General features: G+C 31.0%; 3 protein-coding genes across 8 annotated transcripts; all 3 read right to left on the bottom strand.

Annotated features, from left to right (window-relative positions):
• Positions 1 to 124: 124 nt before the first annotated feature.
• On the bottom strand, positions 125 to 1,363 carry LOC105630700 (putative transcription factor bHLH107). The gene is made up of 2 exons (XM_012212600.4): positions 870 to 1,363; positions 125 to 772 (listed from the first exon to the last, which is right to left on the bottom strand). The coding sequence occupies exons 1-2, from the start codon at positions 1,110 to 1,112 to the stop codon at positions 281 to 283; spliced, it is 735 nt and encodes a 244-aa protein (XP_012067990.1). The 5' UTR covers positions 1,113 to 1,363; the 3' UTR covers positions 125 to 280.
• Positions 1,364 to 5,371: 4,008 nt separating this feature from the next.
• Positions 5,372 to 8,613, bottom strand: LOC105630701 (uncharacterized). Of its 2 annotated transcripts, none has more exons than XM_012212601.4 (8): positions 8,457 to 8,613; positions 7,657 to 7,829; positions 7,499 to 7,572; positions 7,370 to 7,412; positions 7,192 to 7,248; positions 7,002 to 7,056; positions 5,900 to 6,186; positions 5,372 to 5,804 (listed from the first exon to the last, which is right to left on the bottom strand). In XM_012212601.4, the coding sequence occupies exons 2-8, from the start codon at positions 7,801 to 7,803 to the stop codon at positions 5,685 to 5,687; spliced, it is 783 nt and encodes a 260-aa protein (XP_012067991.1). In that variant the 5' UTR covers positions 7,804 to 7,829; positions 8,457 to 8,613; the 3' UTR covers positions 5,372 to 5,684. The 2 variants fall into 2 exon arrangements, with proteins under 2 accessions (XP_012067991.1, XP_037494877.1); XM_037638949.2 differs by having other exon boundaries at positions 5,900 to 6,183.
• Positions 8,614 to 9,905: 1,292 nt separating this feature from the next.
• Positions 9,906 to 15,975, bottom strand: LOC105630702 (MADS-box protein SVP). 5 transcript variants are annotated; one of them, XM_012212603.4, is made up of 9 exons: positions 15,779 to 15,974; positions 15,158 to 15,366; positions 11,711 to 11,789; positions 11,465 to 11,526; positions 11,274 to 11,385; positions 11,131 to 11,172; positions 10,572 to 10,613; positions 10,337 to 10,488; positions 9,906 to 10,149 (listed from the first exon to the last, which is right to left on the bottom strand). In XM_012212603.4, the coding sequence occupies exons 2-9, from the start codon at positions 15,337 to 15,339 to the stop codon at positions 10,137 to 10,139; spliced, it is 684 nt and encodes a 227-aa protein (XP_012067993.1). In that variant the 5' UTR covers positions 15,340 to 15,366; positions 15,779 to 15,974; the 3' UTR covers positions 9,906 to 10,136. The 5 variants fall into 5 exon arrangements, with proteins under 5 accessions (XP_012067993.1, XP_012067995.1, XP_089581936.1 ...); XM_012212605.4 differs by having other exon boundaries at positions 11,274 to 11,373; positions 15,779 to 15,970; XM_089725810.1 differs by lacking the exon at positions 15,779 to 15,974 and having other exon boundaries at positions 15,158 to 15,766.
• Positions 15,976 to 18,712: the final 2,737 nt, after the last annotated feature.

Genomic DNA, 18,712 nt, shown 5'->3' with positions numbered 1-18,712 from the left:
TTAAAAAAATTACTGTATGAATAAATTTCTGGCAGCTGAATCAAGAGGACCCCTTGTTGGATTAGTTTTGGATAGGTTTTTTTTTTTTTTTTTTTTTTTCATTTTAGTGCACAACTGTTATGTAATTTAGAAAAAGAAAATTGCTTTCGAAATCTATTTCTCCTTTAAAAATTTGTCAATGTTATCCCCTTTTTTTTTTTTTTTTTGGTTTCTATAAAGAAGACTCAATAAACAATAATAGCATATCAAAATGAGAATTGCTTCGCTATCTATCCAAAAACTAATCAACCCCATTAACCAAATCGTAACCCCGAAGCCGTTTATTCCTTTGGACCACCTGACCCAGCCCAGAGCGCGAGACCCGATTCTCCACAACAGCCTTTAACGCTCTTCTCAAAACTCCTACATCCTCCTCTCCGCCACCGCCACCGCCACTACCCCATTGCAACACCACCACACTTCTAGTCCGCCCACCAACCGTCATCATCTCAGCCTTAACCGCCCTCGCTTTGACAGACCGGATCGCCTGCGACAAATCCCGGTTCAACCCGGGCCTATCCTCACAACAAACGCTCACTCTCATCGTCTTGGTTTCACCATCGCAATAACTCAAAATCGTCTCGTCAGATTCTCCCGGAAACGGCCAGTACTTCTCACTCTCTGATTCGCTGCCACAGCAACTGTCCCTGTCCTGACGCGCCACGTGAGCCGCTTGCTTCCTTAGCTCCTTCACGTGATGAACCACCTCCGCCAGCAACGAGGCCTTGTCTGTCTGTTCATATATAGAAACCAAATCGGAAATTACATCCATACCCTTCCGGTTTAACAAAATCAACAATTATGCATATAACGAAACCAAACCAACTAACCTTAGTGGAGCTAGGAAGAAGAGTACGAAGGGTGGAGAGATGAGCGTTGATACGCTGTCTACGTCGCCTTTCAGCTTCCTTATGACTCTTGCATGCCTCGGTTGATTTCTTTTCCAATCTTGATGATGAACTGAGGACGGACTCACCAGCACCGTCCATTTCCATGACGTTGACTAAGGTTGGTTCTTGAACAAAACGGTTCTGGCTGTGATCAAAACCATAGTAGGTTTGAAAAGGAAGCATTTGTTGAGAATAAAAACAAGGTAAGGAAGAAAAGTTGCAGAAAGAAGAAGAGAAAACTGGAAAAATGAGAGTAGAAAGTGGAAGTTTTTATTAGTACTAGAAGAAGACTGAAAGTCTTATATAATGAGGAGTAAACAGAGACAATAATAAGGCTTTTTACCACTAAGAATGTAAAAGTGAAGAAAGGGTGAATCTTATTGGGCGTTGGAGGACAAATCAAAGGACTGATGAGTGGTTTAGTGGAAGTGAGAACTGTGAACCGTACACTCTGGCGAATGCCATGTCAAGATATATGCAAATGTCAAATGGTGCAAATGCAATTCATAACTTTTCTTTTTCTTTTTAAGCCTTCCAGCTCATCAGCTCAATTAATCCAAATTTACATTTTATAAGTCCACATAAGACGACAAAGTGTTTTTTATCGACAAAATATTAATTTGGGAGGTAATCGAACTTTAACCTATTCCTCAAATGTATTAGAAAGATTATTAGAAAGATACTCTGGGATGAATGTAAATTTAAGCAAATTTCTCCTACTCTAAGAATAAATGACTGCAGTTGGTTGGTTGTACGAGATGCGAACCCGCCTGTCAAATAGATTTCTAGGTAAAAATACAACTTCAATTCATAAAAAAATATTTTGCTAGAAAGATGAAAAAATCTTTACGCTTTACAGTTTAAAGAATTACATCTCTCGATTATACCAAAACGATAAAGTGTTTTCTCTTGCATATTTAAAGAGATCCAATACTCATATCTGATTAAAAAAATTAAAATAAATTTTCTTTATAAAAATATAAATTAGTAATTACCAAAAATAGATAATGTTATTATTTAAAAAAAAAAAAAACTAGTTAATTAATTAGCTTAATGATTCAGAATCTCAATTAGAACATTTGACTTAATCATGAGGAAGTACCAAAATCCAGAAGCAAGAAAACAAATAAGAAGGTCATCTATTGTGGACAGTAGAAAACGTACAATATAAGTTGTAATTCATAATCATTCGACAGATTTACTCTAATTAATTTGCACGTTGAAGGACAAATTTTCACTTGTAGTATAGCTTAAAAGCCTTTTTTTCTTTTTCTTTTTCTTTTTTGCCATTTTAATACATACAAGGATTTAATTATTAACATTTGTCCTCTATTTTTTTTTTGTTGATTCTTTGCATATTGGTCAATTAAATTAAAAAAATTATAAAAACAAATCACTCTTCTCGAAAAATTTATGGAGATGCTCTTTCTATCAGCATGTAATTTTTATTTTACATTCTAAAATTGTAAATACTGGTAGATAATATTTTAAGTTCCAAATTCCAATATTCTCACATGGCATTCATGCAGTATGGTGTTCCTGAGTTTTTGTCTTATACTAACATTTTCTTTTGTTTAGTTTTGAAATAATCTTAATTCTTTTCAATTATTATAAAATTTTTTATCCTAACATAAAAATAAATTATTAACTATTAAATTTTAAAGTTATATATAGTCTAATTAATTTTTGAGGAAATTGAAAATATCAAATTTAAAATTTCTCCTATTTATTTTTTCCATCGTTTAATTTTATATATCATTTAAAATTTTTACACAGTAACTAAAAAAAAAGTAAGTGCATCACCTAAATTATAATAACATAATCCTCAATTTTATTAAATTATAATTTATCTCATCTAATATATTACTCCACTTTCAATCATTTTTTCTTCATTGATCTGGTAATAAAAATAAAAGAGAGAAAGAGGTAAAGATGGATCTTAGAAAAATTTAGAAAATATTTATTGGATTTTCTAGAAATAAAAGAAAAATTGAAGAATTTCATTAATCTTTTTAAAACACAAATATTTTTTTACAAAATAACTCCTTTTTTATTGAAAAAAATGGATAAATTATTATTAGTATCAATCAAAAGGACATCATGAATAATAGACATGAACAATAGACAAAAGATTTAAGACTCATCCCATTAACTCAAATATAAAATTAACAATCCGAACAAAGACACGAACTACTTGATTTGCTGGCTTTCTGGTAAAAATAGAAATAATCCCACAATCAACTAATTTCAAAAATCCAAACTTTCATGACCAAATTAGCAACAACCTATTACCCAAGCTTTTAAAGTTATGGCCGAACCTGATTTGCCCCAAAAAAAAAATTGGCACTGTCAATCCTGTCCTTATAATGTGTATATATGTGTCCATAGTCCTTTACACAGTTGCTAGCTTACTCATCACAACAAAGCTGTTAATGGGGTGAGTCCTAATTCCATAAACAACACTAATTAAAATAATTAAGCTGGTACTTAATTGAGAAAGCGAAACGTGGCAGAGTCATTTTCACGACGGCAGAAGATTACTATATAAGCACCCATACGGCGGCGCCGACAGCTTTTCTGTAAGAAGAAGTTGTAAGAAAAGGGAATCAAAAGGGACAAGAGCGATCATGCCCCGACAACCTCTTTTGCCCACCATCATTTCGCTTGCTTGTTTCATTTTCACTTTCACATTATTAATAATATACACTACGTACTGTCCACACAGTTAAACCTTGCATTATTGACTGTAGCATTTACCTTTCGTTTACACTATTATTTACTGGTGTTATTAATTTGGATTTGGATTTGGATTTTCATCTGTTCCAACCAGCAGCATCACTCTTTTCTGGAATTTTCATTGCATATATTTTAGAAAAAAAAAAAAAAAAAGCTGTTTCTCTTCTGGAAATTGGGGACCAACAAATAGTACTAATTATTACTATTAATTATATAATAATTGTAAATATCCCAAATTATTTGAATGCTTTGGGTTGGAAATTTTTTTAATAATCCAGGTAGATTAACTGTTTCTAACTAAACTTTTCTTTGCATTGATATTGATAAGAGCGGATGCAAAAAACAAAAATTTTAAATAGTCACTCTAATTAATTCGGAATTAAGATTTAATCGTTGTTGCTGCTCAAAATGTTCTTATCGTGTAATTTTCATAATTATTATTAAGCTAATAGTTGAATAATGAAGTACCGAAATTTTTATTTTTCTATAATTATGATTGTGACTGAATAGTTGCATATGATTACAAATTCTAGCATTTTACATTTGATAAAGAAAGTGAAGTATCCCTATTAGCTAAATTTTCTTTTTTCCTTTTAAAGGAAAATCTTATATATAACTTGTACGAAAACTAATAAATTGACAACATACACGTGTCAATACGAAGTACAATGTGTTAAAATTTGAAAACTGTTAGAAAGAGGAGAGAGAGGGACAATATATAAACAAGCATGTGAGCTTGTTGGGTGGACCCCCACCAGAGGTAAGGTAATATCATCATCCGATGGACAATCGTACATAACTGAGAAGAAGGCAATTCCAATTGCTTGGCCTTGGCCTTGGCCTTGTCTGTACACCGTAGATAGAAGGTGACGCTTCCTCACTGCAATTGGCATGTTTCTATGCTCTCAGTACACTTCATCCTGCTTTATGTACGTTTGTTAATGTCCATAACTTCTCGGGCCCATTCAAATAATATTATAAAAAAAAAATTATAATCAAATTAAAACAAGTTTCTGTTTTAAAAAAACTAATTATAAGTTTTTAATTTATAATTCTATTAACATTTTGATTAACAGAATCATAAATTAGGAATCTTATAATTAATTTGATTATTATTTAAGAACTAATGTCAGACTGTTTTGGACAAAAGAATCAAAATGTTGAATAATAAACCTATTTTTCATTTTTGATGATAATGTAGAATATGGCATGTGTTTTCATCCAATCCCGAGAATTGACATTGACACGTAATATGTTCATTCAAATCCTTCTCTAATTCTGTCCGCAAGTGAAAGGGCAAAGAATCAAACAAGAAGCAACAGAAAAGAAAAGACATATATGAAGTTAGATGAGTAAGACTATTGTAACAGTAATAAAATCTTACACATGGTCCTACTTCTTCTTCTTCTGCTGCTGAGAAGAAAGCTGAACCCTTTTTGTACGTCAAGAAAATATATGCAAGCTAGATACGCACAGTTATTTCTGCATACTAAATATCAGACACCAGATGCATATGGTATGGCCATCTTTGCCATCATTTATTTCTGCATGCTAGATAAATTGCCACTTGTTCTAGTAGAAAACTTCCAACTTCAAATCTCTGTTGAAAACATCGTTGGAAAATTATTCAAGGAAAAGAATAAAAAGAGGGCAAAAAGAAGAAGAAACATGCCAGATGCCTTATAGAACATTTGTCAGAATCTAGATTTCACAACTCAATCGACCAAACCCATATAGATTCAAACATATCTTAATTGAAGCATCACAAGATATGTATTAGATGTCTAAACATTTGTTCTGATTTCCTTCTACCAGAATTTTTTATACTAGCAATCAAGAGCTCAGACTAGACAAGAATGAGCTGTACAAATCCATGTGACCTCACAGCCAAAGAGCTCGGATCCATATACAATTTTGGCAAGCTACATGAAAATTGAATGCAATACAAAAAATGGATTGACAATATGCAGGGTGAGGCAATGAAAAATTATCTGCAAGTTGAAGAAAAGATATCAAAACTTAGACAAATCTGTCCTTTTGGTGAAATGGAGATCCTGAAGGAGCAATTAGACCGAGAGTTTGCATGACTTTGGTTCTTCTTGCACTCAGCTCTTGAGATCTTCCAGGCGAAGCAGCATCCTAAGAGAAATAACAAAATTAAATAAGTTGATCTTTGAAACTAACAAAGTTAAAGTAACAAAGTTTGTAATGTTGAGCTTGTGTTTATTTTCCACCTCAACTTCTTTAGAAGATCTGCTTTTAACACGCTCTGCAGTTCTTGGGCTATGCTTTTCCTTCCCACCTTGCCTTTTCAGCTTGACTCTCTTCTGCGTGCTGTCAAACTCTTCAGTTTTTTCCACTCGTTCATTGGTACTTGAGCTCTTTTGCTTGAGTTTCTTTTGCATCCCATCTCGGTTAGATGTTTTCCTTTTTGTATTCTTTTCTGGATTTAAGCTGTCTAATTTGAGTTTTCTTTTTACCCCATCTTGCTTGGAGGCCTTGCTAATTGCTTTCTCACCTTCTATTATAAAGCAAATTGCTAATTGTCATCTTTCTATTTGAAATATGTTATTTTAAGGAATCCCCAATACAGCATATTCAATAAGCATAAGCACAACACTTCATGCTTCAAAGCTTTATCTAACCATAACTGAATCACATATCAGTGCATCAAAATTATTTGCAAAATTAAATAGTTCAAATTTGAACAACAATTTTCCAAATCATCCTTATACAAGTTCAATATTGTGCATGTAGTAGTAAATAATGGGCAACTGAGAAACAATATCCTATAATGGTAAATGAGGCAGAAATTAGAGTGTTAAGATGAATATGCCAAATTATGGACGTGAAACCTGCTGAGGATTGTTTGACTATATCCAACATAGATTGGCATATGCATGATACATGATATCTAGTACATCCAAATCACAAGAGTGAAGAAGACAAAAAGCAGATGAAAGATGGTTTCAGGAAGTAACACACAAATAAAAATATCCATACAGCTAATACTAACACTATGGAATTGAGGCTCAGTTGATTCTTTCATTTCAAATTTCCATCTCTCATAGTGCCCTATTATTTCAAATCTCTTTCATAATGCATTAAAATTAACAGAGTTCTCAAGAAATCCATCATATATCAAATCCGCTTGACTAAGCTTTAGTCCCCAACCACTTGGATAGGTTAAATAAACCTTGCTTAACTCACTTATCCATCTACATAAATCTTTCCTCACCACTAAATGCAGAAGCTAAGCATAAAAGGAAAGGGATGGTCAGAAAAGAAAGGAGAAAAGACCATGTGAACCAGAAAATGGAAAGAAAGACGGCTAACCTTTAGATTTCGTTACTTTCCCCTTTACTCGACTGGAATTCGACTGAGAAATATCCTATCATCATATCCAAATGATTGGAGAAGCCATAAATTACTATAATGTACTATTTGATTGCTCAAAAAGCAGCTTCTATATCATATTAATGACCATCTTAGGATTAGTTCCAAATGAAAGGTCAAAAAAGGTTACCTGCTCTAGAGCTTTCCTAAATATTTCTTCATATGAACCATTATTCTTCTCAAGTGTCTATGGAAAAAAAAAAAAAAAAACAGAGATAAACAGGTTGAAAGTCAAAAATTGTAGAATGCATATGTTCAATCACACATAAAGAATAGGCTGTATCAGAGAGTTGCATTTCGGCACTTACAATGTGAAACTCAGAGCGGCATTTAATAGGATCCACGTACATGCTAGAAGCAAAATACAAGCAAAGTTAGAATTTACAGGTTTACTAGTAAGAATGGAAACCACTAGAGAAAGGGAAAGAGGCCCCAACTATTCATAGCTCCCAATCAGCCTAACACGAACACCCTTTATTTCTCTATCCCCACTGACATTGCTTCCAAAAACCTGAAAAATAATGAAGTAGTAAATCCAAAAGTTTTGTCAAAATAAAGGCTGCATAAAAACAATAAAACAATTTATGTGGTCTACCACTGCAGGCCACCAGGAGTCGCCATGAAGCTTCACCCAAGTTATGTCCCCAAGCATGGGCTCCCCTTCCAACTGCATAATAGCATTACTTTCCTCGGCATCACCTGAATTATGATTTTTGCTACTCGTGCAGCTTTTACCTTCCATAGTTTTTCGCTTTGATTCAGACAAATCTAGTTGCAAACGCAAATGGGTATGTTGACAAGAAAACCACTATGATAAGTATATTTGATAGTTACGTAGATCATTGATTTTTCTAAATAAAAAAAAAAAAAAAAAAAGAAAAAGAAAAACCTCTTTGAAGTCATTCATTTTTCTTAAATTTCTAATTTTATACCTTAATCAATTCTCCAATATGATCATTTGAACTAGCATCCAGTTTTATTTTGTCAACGGAGCCAAAAAGGAAAAAAAGAACAGAGAATCTTTCAATAAACCCCATTTCGCATTCCATTCATGAACCCCAAAAGAAAGCCAATATTGCCCTGATACGAGCACCACTAGCAACATAAGTCATGTCAGGGAGTGAGTGATCCACCAAAACATTCAAAACCCTAAGTCCCAAAAAACTATAATCTGATCAGCTTAGCAAGATACATCCCAAGACTACATTGCTTTTACCAAATGGAGCACAAACCCATCAACTTCCTTTTGGGTAACGAGGAAAAGAAGAGAAAAAATTTCTAAGCTCTAATTTTCAAAATTCAGTAATGAACTGAAAAGAATCTTATTTTCATGAACATAGAACAAAGCCAAAGAATTGAATCTAAATAACAAGAAAAAGCAACTTGGGCACTTACCAGTTAAAAATGAGAACAGGGTTTCGCAAGAGAGGGACTCGCTAGTTGAACCATGTTAAGTTTTTCTTCTTAGTGGAGATAGTGAAATGGAATGTTGCTTCACGAACTTAATGAGCAGGTAATGGTGTTGGGAAAATATTAAAAAATTACATGGAGCAGCTTTTTCAGGTCTAGAGCAATTTGATTGACAATTTTTTTACCCCAGGAAGGTAAATACTAATTCAGCTGAATTTAACAATCTACTTAAATCCATATAAAATTTTAGTATTATTCATATTCATTTTCAACTAAATATTTATTCTTAAATTTTTTTAAGCATTATTTATATTCAATTTGCTAATATTTTACTATTTGCAGCTATTTCACCCATTAAAATATTTTTAAAATAATAGATTATTCTTAAATTTTAGGCTATCCAGACCTAAAATATTAGCGATTTAGAATACTCCTTATATTAATAATGGAGAAACTAGGTGTGATTGAATCCACTTAATAGAGCAGTTATCCACGTATCAATACTTATTTACAGCTAATGATCTAATATTGCTATAGTATCTATCAAAAATCTGTTTATAATTACTTGAATATGCACTAAACATGTCCGATGTACCAGAAAGTACTCCATGCTTAATTCTATCTATGCCATTGATGTTGTTTTGATGATAATTTTACCCCCTCCCATGTTGCTATATTTATGTAGGTACAACCATGGTTCAGTTTCAAATTAAAATTAAATCCGTTAAAATTTAATATAAAATTGTAGTCGGCAATTTCTGTTTCAAAGAAAACTACTGCATTTATGATTGAACTTTTATTTATTATAATTTTTTAAAAATAAATTATAAGCTTTTATTAAATTGCTTTAGTCTTTTTCTATTATTATTATTATTATTTATTTGTGCTGTAAAATTAAAAAAAATTATCTAATTTCGATTCCGAAACGGTACGAAAATCGTAACGGGCAATCTAAAAACCCGCTCTAAAACATCCTTCGTATGAACGGAACTAGCATTTTAAAACTAAAAGTTGATGGTTTTGAAATCATGTCATGCCAATATCTATATATCTTAAGCTTAGAGACAGCAATCCGGTGAGGTTTATAAAGGTGGATTGAATTATTTTCAATTCGGATATCTTAAATTTTTCTTTGAGTGGTTTTGAATAGAATTATTTCATGTTGTTTCGTGTGTTAGATGAACCATCCAGTTTAATAAATCATAATAAATATGTTTTTTTTTTCCCTTTACTGTACAATATCAAAAATTATTAGTGAAAAAATATATCCAAAATTGAGTTTTGCACCGATATTTAACACAAAGATTCAATTTTATAGCGCAATTTTGACCAGTCCTCCAAGTCATGTATTTTCTAAAAGAGTGTAATATAGTTAGAGGCAAGACAGTAGGTCTGTTTAATTTTCTTACAGGAACATCACAGCACAGTACAGTATTATAAGAGGGAAACAGCCATAAATAATTAAGAGAACTAGGTGAATATTGAAGTTTTCATTTGTATGAGGTGCAAACTTATTTATATTTTACAAATGGACATATATATATATATATATATATATATATATATATATAATAAGCCTATCTTCAAATAATCAATACAAGGACCTGCCTTTATTCCTTATATTAACAGAATCTACTTTATCTTCCCATATGCCTCATTATATCTTCAAAACGGCAATCTGCAAATTGGAGTTTAAAAAAGGCAAATGTTAATAATGGAACCTCTGTTCTTTGTTTTCTTTTTCTATTATTTTTATTTTTCCTTTCTGGGTTTTATTGTCTCTTTTTTTCTTCCTCCTTGAAGAAGAAGAAGAAGGTGAATAGGGTTTATCAATGTAGGTAGAATAGTTCTGTATAGAGGCTTACCCTAGTTTGAGGGAAGTATCAGAGCTATCATCTTCCGGAGGAGGGCCACTACTACAACTGCAGATATTAGTAACAGATTCTGATGATAAACCTTCTTCTTGAGGATGGATATTAGACTCCACAAGTCTTTTTCCCTTGCATAGACTCATCATCTGCATTATAAAAACCAGTAACATAATAAGCCACAACTCTCACTTAATTATATCTGTCACTATATTAATCAATCCACCTGTACCTTCTGTTTGAGCTGTTTGTTCTCTTCTAACAATTGCTCTCGCTGCATAATGAAAGAAACCAAGCTAAACAAATATAAAATTTGCCTCAGCTGATAATATATACTTTGAGCTGAGTAGAGTTAGTTTTCTTATAGAACAAACAGTTACAACGACTCCCACGGATTGATAGAACATAGAGTTTGTTTCCTGTTCGTTCTATCATTCGTGGGATATCAAATTATCAACGCCAATGAGGCTGAGATTCGTGGTATTTCCACTTCTTCTTTTAAGGGTTCTTCTTCTTCCTTAATTATTGAGTCAGACTCCAAATCAGCGAAGATGGCATTACGTGTGCAAATTCATTATGAAGGAAGTTATATATGTGTGGTTCTACATATGCAACTTTATTTGTGTTATTAAAGTCTTCCACTTGCATATTAAAATCCTGTCTTGAATTAACATATATAATATATATATATATATACACGCAAGAACTAGCAATAGGCTCAGTCTATCTGTAAGTGCAATATCAGAGTTGAGTAAAAAACTGAATTTGAGTAACTGGTATTATAACTTAACCTTCTTTTCAAATGCAGAGATCTCATTCATAATCCGCTCTCCCTGAAAAAAGAAAAAAAGCAAATATCTCAATCAACAAATGGAAAAATGATATGCTTATATATATATATATATATATATAAAAGCAATGAGCGCAAGTAAACCTTAGTTTCAAGCACACGGCTAAGTCCTGATTCAAGCATTTTTTCCAATTGCTGCAATTCCTCTATATTTAACCCTTGCAGATCCTCTCCGCTCATCTGCCTGTTATGCAAACTTATTGGTTCATTTAATTAGTTCTACACACAGATATATAAAACTCTTAGATTAATAACAAAAACCATACATATGATACCTCAGTTGATGAGTCTTTTCAGCCAACTCCTTGCTCAACCGAATGTGATTGTTATTTTCAAGCTATAGTAGCAATAATAAATGGAATTGGTTTTTATAAGATGAGTAGCCATACAAATATAAAACGCAGAACTCGATACATGATTAAACGCAGAGAAAAAATGAAATACAAACAAAAAACAAAAGATTTGCTACATTTATAGTATCATTTAACAGAAAACTTATAAAGCTTAAAGCGTTTACATACTTGCAATTCAAGAGATGGTTGGTCACCTTTCTTGATGTTATTTGAGTACCGATCATACCTTGCAATTATGTCCTTCATACTTCAAGAAAACAGCAATATATACTGTTAGATTAGCGAAATTAGGAGATTCAATCATTTGCCATATAAATATATATATACTTAAATGATTTAAATTATAAAAGAAAATCATCACAAACCCTAATTTTGATAACCCTTTTTTTCCTTTACAAACTTTTGAAGTGCAAGATAATCAGAAAATGTATATGTAGCAGTTGAAATTTGAAACCCTAAGTAACATGCTTCTGTTTGTTTAAAAAAAAAAAAGAAAAAAAGAAAGAAAGAAACAGTAAAATCAACCTTTTAAGAAATTCCAACTGTCAATACTTAAAATTTTATTAGAAGGTTCAGGCTTTTTAAGTGAAACAAGGAAGTTACAAAAGAAAAAAAAATTTTGCTCTATACTTCTAATTTTTTTTCGATTTATCTATCTTAATTTGAAAGGTTAGATGCAAATTTTCCTAAACGATTGCAAGTAATACAACATACAAGCTTGTGATGATTTCCTAGTTTAGTTATAACATTTGATATTGCACCATATTTTTACTTGTATAGTTTTCTTTGTATCTTCTTATCTCAGGAAGTAAGTTCATTTTCTTAGTTGTTGAGGTTTTCCATGTTTTTTCATTTAACATCTATAAGATAAGTTGAGTGTATTGGAACTTCTATTGGTCTGAGCGTATTGAAAGATCTATTGGTCTGAGCTTAGAATTATTGTATTTGCTAAGTTTTGACTCGATCTATAATTAATAATTATAATTTGCTGATAAAAAAAACACAACATACTAATTTGTCATGCTTTTATCTCAGATGAATGTTGTTCTTTTTTTAAAAAACAAAAATCAACCACTAACAGCTGCTAAAAAAAAAAAAAAAAAAGACTAATAAGCTTTTATCAGCTGCATTTTAAAATTTTTTTATATCATCTATTAAGTGATTTGTAGTTATATCATATTTAGACTATATTAACCTTATAAAAATACATACTAACAAAATTACATTTTTTTTAAATCAATCTTTTATGAAATCATTATTTAAATAATAATTAAGTATTAGATATCATTATACAAATTTAATTAATATTTTTTGTTTATACAATACATTAAAATAAAATAATATATTCACCTTCACAAATACACACATATTTATATATATATATATATATATATATATATATATATATATATAATTATATTCTTAATGCTTATTTTACATTTTAACAAAAACAATTACTAAAAATTACCAAACAATCAACATTCATCATATGATAGGACCCGTTTGGTTTATTGTTCATGATAGCTACTAATCTGTAGCGCTTGCTTAAAGTGGTAGTTATAACTAATAGATATTGGCTGTTCAAAATAACAATAATAATAATAATAATAATAATAATAATAGTCGGCTTTAAAGTGTTTATATACAGTATCATGTATTACGTATATTTTTATATTTGAAGTTGAGTATAATTATATATTATTTTTTATTTTAATTGTAAATAATTATAAATAAAATAACCATATAAATACTAATTCAAAAAACAAATAATTTTATTTAGCAATTATTTTTGTAAGTTCAACGTAGTTCAAATGTAATATAAATACAAGTCAAATAGCAATTCTAGAATGAAGTTAATATAATCAACAATTCATTGAGATTAAATCCTTATCAAACATGAAACAGTTAACTATAAAGAAAGTAAATACTATCTTTTCTATATTTCTTTTAATTTTTCTTCCTTGATTGTCAAATTTAATTGTTTTTCCTAATTTTTCTTATTCGTTTAATTCATAAAACAAATAAGTAAAATTGTGGAGAATGAAAGTATTTTCTTTCAGTAAATATGGATGATTTCATTGTGGAAATAATTAGACGATGCATCAACAATAAGAGTAGGACCGTAAAATATTTCATTCTCATAGACCTGATGTAGAAACGAGTAGCTCTTACTACATTCGTAAAAGAGGATAGAAAGGGCATTTTTACTCTCAAGAGCAACCACATTCAGAAGCATAAGAATTTTTATGTTTTGATGAATTTTAACTTTTTGAATCCAAAATTGACACAAGTCAAATGTATTAATTTTTTTGACTTTAAAATGTTAAAGTCTTCGCTTTGATGGATATCACAGATGTGATTACTCAAAATCTTCACCTTTGTCTTAGTCTATACAATGCATATTGTTCCTTCCTTTTTATATATTGACCCTATTATTTCATGTGCAAGAAAATTGGAGCTCCAATAGTTGCTAGAATTCCTCTTTCCAACAAAACAAACAAAAACAAGATTCACTGCAAAAAACTTGCACAGAGTTGGAACATATTGTCTCCACTTACCACATTATATATAAAAAAATCTCAAAAATGTCTTTATAAATATCGTAAAAGATTAATGTTTGCATACACAATTCATCCTTAATCGATTTTAGGCTAGTAATTCAATTTCAGAAAATTTACATTATAAAACAAAATGTGAGAATTCAAATCAAACCGGGTAGTAGTTGAAACATTTGTCAACATAATTAAGGAAAGTGTTAAGGTAAAAATGGAAATGTATAATTTAAAAAATTTCATAATCCCTCTAGTTCTGCATTATTCAATAATATAAGTTTGGAAATTAACTTGTTCTTAGCATGATTTCGTGATCCCATCTACCACAAACCAACCAACCATTCCCTCACTGAATAAGAAACAATTAATACTCTACAAAATATCTTCCTCCAAACTTCTTCAAACCTACCCTAAATACGTTCATTTTTCCACAAAATGATGCCATTCTGCGACTCATATCGCATCCAAGTCAAAATAATTAATCCCCAATTTTAATTGGTCAGTAATGAGTTTCAGACTTATCAAAAGGGTTCAGATCCAAATTCGAGAAACAGTAGACAAATATTCGTATCTCTCTCTACATAAAAATTAACTAGATGGTACTGGTATTGGTACTGGTACTGGTACAAGTATAATGATTCCAAATAAACAGTATAATTAGAAATAAGAGGTGCTGGAAAGTACTAAGAAATATGCAATATAATACAAAATAGGTTTTGATTATTATTATCCTAATAGATTAGGCAACGAAAGTACATTTATCAAACTTTATGATGATGCAGAAGATAAAATAACATTTTTTTATTCTTAATACGGTTTTTCACTATCTCTTCTCCCTTATAGTTATTGGTTTTATGAGAATTAATCATGTCTTTTTACTTACCGTACAAAAAGTTTCTTGTTCTTGAAAAACCGTGAAATTTAAGTTTGTTTATTTATTTCATATTTAATTAATACACACACACACATATATATATACTGGAAGAGTTGGAATGAGGAGGAGTAGAAGTGAAATTCATTGATGATATGTAAAGAGATCTAATAAGCCAATAAAGAGCAATACCTGGTGCTAGCATACTCAAATAGCTTCCCAGTAGCAGAAAAACTGATAAGAGCAACCTCAGCATCGCAAAGAACAGAAAGCTCCTCAGCTTTTTTGAAAAGCCCTCGTCTTCTTTTCGAAAAGGTCACTTGCCTTGCTGTAATGTTATCAATCTTCTTGATCTTGATCTTCTCTCTAGCCATTTTCTTGATCTTTTTATTTCTTTCTTTCTTTAGAAAGCAAAACAAAAAGAATCAACAACCACATATACTTTCATTCGAATTTGTTTGTCCGTACAACCAAGAATAGGAATTATTATCATGAAATGGCAAAGAAAGGAAGGGAGCTGACAGATCTTTCTTTTCCATTTTCAAAACCCAAAAAAAAGAATCAAGATTACCAGATATGGTTGAACTTTACATTTGTCCGTACAACCAAGAAGAGAAATTAACACAAAAAATGGCAACAAAAGAGAGCTCAAAAAGGTAGGGTTATGCTAATTCAAGACAAGATTTTAGCAAACCCTAGCTTTGAGGGAAAAAAAAAACACCTAATAAAGTTCAGATCCAAGCAAAAGAAAACCAAATCTTGAATTCATAAACATGCAAAGAAATACAGTAAGTACCTAACTAAGGTACTTACTCAGTTTCAGCAGCTTTGTCTTGAATTAGTCCGATCAGAGAAAGCGAAAGCTACCAATTAGAGAAAGAAATGAATAAAACCTCTACCTAAACGCTAAACAGAAAGAGTAAAAAGGAAGAGAAAGAGTTTGGTTTTTGTGTTCAAGAAAGGAAAGGTTGCATTCCTTTTATGGCTAAACTCTTTTCCCGACATTTTTCTTTTCCTTGGAGAGTTTTTCTTTAAAAAAAAAAAAAAAAAGAAAGAAAATTAGAAAACAGTCAAAAAAGAGATTTCCATTGGATAAAAAATGGTATTTTCAACTTCGATATTTTATTTGTCAGAAAATATTTCTTTTTATTTTTTATTTAGAACAATTAAACAGTACATTATTTTATGTGGATCAATGCTTTCCGTACAACCAAACCTCTTGGTTTGTATCGTACCCTATTTCTGCTTATGAGTTATGAGCTTATCAACGCCAATTTTAATATTATCGTTCTTCTTTCTTTCTCTCTATGGAAATTTCCAAAGATGGATTCAATGTATAACGTCCCCATTTATCAACTAATAATTACTAATTTGACATATTATTTACTTTTTTTTATCAGCAAAATTATTTTTTATTTTTAATTATATATATATGCTGCAAAAATTAAAGGAAATTTTTTTTTTCAAATTCTAGGGATATAATAGTATATTTACCTGATAGTTTTCAATTTTGAGATATTATTCTCTTCAATTATTTTTTAATGAAATTTTTTCTTTTCGAAAAAAGGTAAAATATTAGGATATAAATAATAATAGTGATTAACCTAAAAATATCACGGTAAGTAATATATATTATACAATTTAATTATAATGATTAATAATTGCATCGGACAACCACACAAGTAATATCTTTAACTTGGATGTTGAACAATGCACGTGCCAGGCAACATTAACAAAGGTTGAAGTTCGTTAATTAATTAATTAATTAATTAATACTGTAATTAGTATATGTTTAAGGGAAGACAATGAAATGAAGATTCTTTCTATATCTGTCAATGTGGTCCAAAAGGCTGTGTTGTCTATTTCAGCTTTGAACACAATTTGGTTCTCCATAATAAATATATAACTGAGGAATCTAATCTGTGTGTTTGTTTGAAGTCCGGAGAAAGTGTTGTGTTCAGGCAAGTTGCATCAAAACCCACTTACCAAATTCCTCTTTAAGATTCAAGAGAATGGAGCCCGCCTGTTGCTTTCTTTATATATTGAAAAAAATATCGATAATTACAGACAAAAAAGATAAAATAGATTTTATAATTTCTGTTCTGAACTTCCGAGAACAAGAATATGGATTCATTCATGGAAGTGGGTATTTATACAATAAAGGAGAAAAGAAAAGAAAAGACACAAGACACAAGGAAGCTCGTGGAATGTGTAATTGATACACCAAATCTTAACCCATCTCTTAGCAATTAATTCAGGTGGAAACCAACTTTAATTAATTAATTAATTAATTAATTAATTAATTAGTGCAATTATCTATAGATGTGTTTATGTGATGAAATTATTAAAAAAAGGACAAAAAAAACTGATGGAGAGAACAAGTGGTCTCTTAGATTCCATTCGCATTCCTTGGAAGCCATTTGTCAGCATTCCACGTGCATGCTTCCTTTTAAATTTTTTCTTTCCAAGACGAATGTTTTACAATTCCATTACTTCTACTCCTCGATGGAGTCGGGAATTAAATTTAGGGGTTAAAAAAATTCATGACTTAAGGGGTGAAATTAAAAAATTTTACCATTTTAGTGGATAAAAATAAAAATTAAATTAAAAAAAAAAATTTGTTTGGGAGAGCGGGGCCTATCATTAGATCTCTAGCTCCGTCACTGCTTCTACTTTCATTCAATGATAACGATACTTATATAAAAAATAAAAATTATCAAGTTCAAATTATATTAACTACAAATGTTTTAATAAAAAATATGATAAAAAATCCTATTAATCTCACCGGTTTGTTCAGTAGCCTGTCACTTCAATGAATAGATCCATCGTCGATATGACTTCTCCTCCACATGTATTTGGCAAAAAGCCTTCAATAATAGGTATCAAAAGGTGTACATAAAAATAGTCAAATCAACCAAGTCGAACCAATTTTGATTTTTAATCTAATAAAGATAAAAAAATTTTAAAATTTTTGTTCAGTTTAATTTTTAAAACTGGGTTTGATATATAATTTGAAATCTATTTGATTTTTTAACAGAAAATAGTTTATTCGAGTTAAAGTTTTAAACCGATTTGATTCAATTTGAATCAAACCTATTGAATACCAGATCGCAGTAAATAGAATGGATTTTGAAAATGTCCAGGTTGCTGTGGTCCCACCCGTTTTAGCCGATGTACAATTATGAATGTGGAGTATGGACGTCTGATCTGCAACTCCGGGCCCATTGGATAAGGTTGGGCCCACACTGCTAAGTGCTGTAAAAGTAACCCACTTCACCTGGTGTTGGAGCCAACTCAAGTTGGTTCCTCATTGTTCTCCCCCAATCCTTAAATGTGTGTCCAATCGTAGGGTCCAGTTTTGGTTCAAATTGGTATCCTTTCATAAGCTAACATCCTGCAGAATTTTTCAATAATATATATCTTAAATATAATGTGAATGGCAGAACTATCCCTTAACTTAGCTATTTTATTACCACCCAAGGTGGTTGCATTGTGCCGAAGGTGTTAATTATCTGCCTGCGATCCAGGTTGGATCCTTCACGATAGTATTTTATTACGCATTGTGCCTAAATATTGACTCTACTTTTATAATAGCCCACTTGCGGGCTGCCCGACGTGGATTGAAGACCGTAATGCCCTGATCCTATAGACGGTGTAGTCAACACTTGACCGGTAGCTATTTTGTGACCATCACATCTAGTAATTCATTTTAAATCAATACAATATACAGCAAGGATAGCCCCGCTA

The sequence above is a fragment of the Jatropha curcas genome, chromosome 9, assembly GCF_041381405.1.
Source record: "Jatropha curcas cultivar XTBG-Jc1 chromosome 9, XTBG_Jcur_1.0, whole genome shotgun sequence".
In the NCBI taxonomy this organism is placed as follows: Eukaryota; Viridiplantae; Streptophyta; class Magnoliopsida; order Malpighiales; family Euphorbiaceae; genus Jatropha; species Jatropha curcas.
Note: the sequence above shows the minus strand (reverse complement) of the source record. Positions and strands in the feature narration are given on the sequence as shown.

Coding starts and splice junctions, on each gene's coding strand:
- LOC105630700 (XM_012212600.4), bottom strand. CDS start 1,112: ATGCTTCCTTTTCAAACCTACTATGGTTTTGATCACAGCCAGAACCGT. Junction 773..869: donor TTCTTCCTAGCTCCACTAAG/GTTAGTTGGTTT, acceptor ATATATGAACAG/ACAGACAAGGCCTCGTTGCT.
- LOC105630702 (XM_012212603.4), bottom strand. CDS start 15,339: ATGGCTAGAGAGAAGATCAAGATCAAGAAGATTGATAACATTACAGCA. Junction 11,386..11,464: donor GAAAAGACTCATCAACTGAG/GTATCATATGTA, acceptor TGAACCAATAAG/TTTGCATAACAGGCAGATGA. Junction 10,614..11,130: donor TCTCTGCATTTGAAAAGAAG/GTTAAGTTATAA, acceptor TTCATTATGCAG/CGAGAGCAATTGTTAGAAGA.
- LOC105630701 (XM_012212601.4), bottom strand. CDS start 7,803: ATGGAAGGTAAAAGCTGCACGAGTAGCAAAAATCATAATTCAGGTGAT. Junction 7,249..7,369: donor GCCGCTCTGAGTTTCACATT/GTAAGTGCCGAA, acceptor TTTTTTCCATAG/ACACTTGAGAAGAATAATGG. Junction 7,057..7,191: donor TTAGGAAAGCTCTAGAGCAG/GTAACCTTTTTT, acceptor ATATGATGATAG/GATATTTCTCAGTCGAATTC.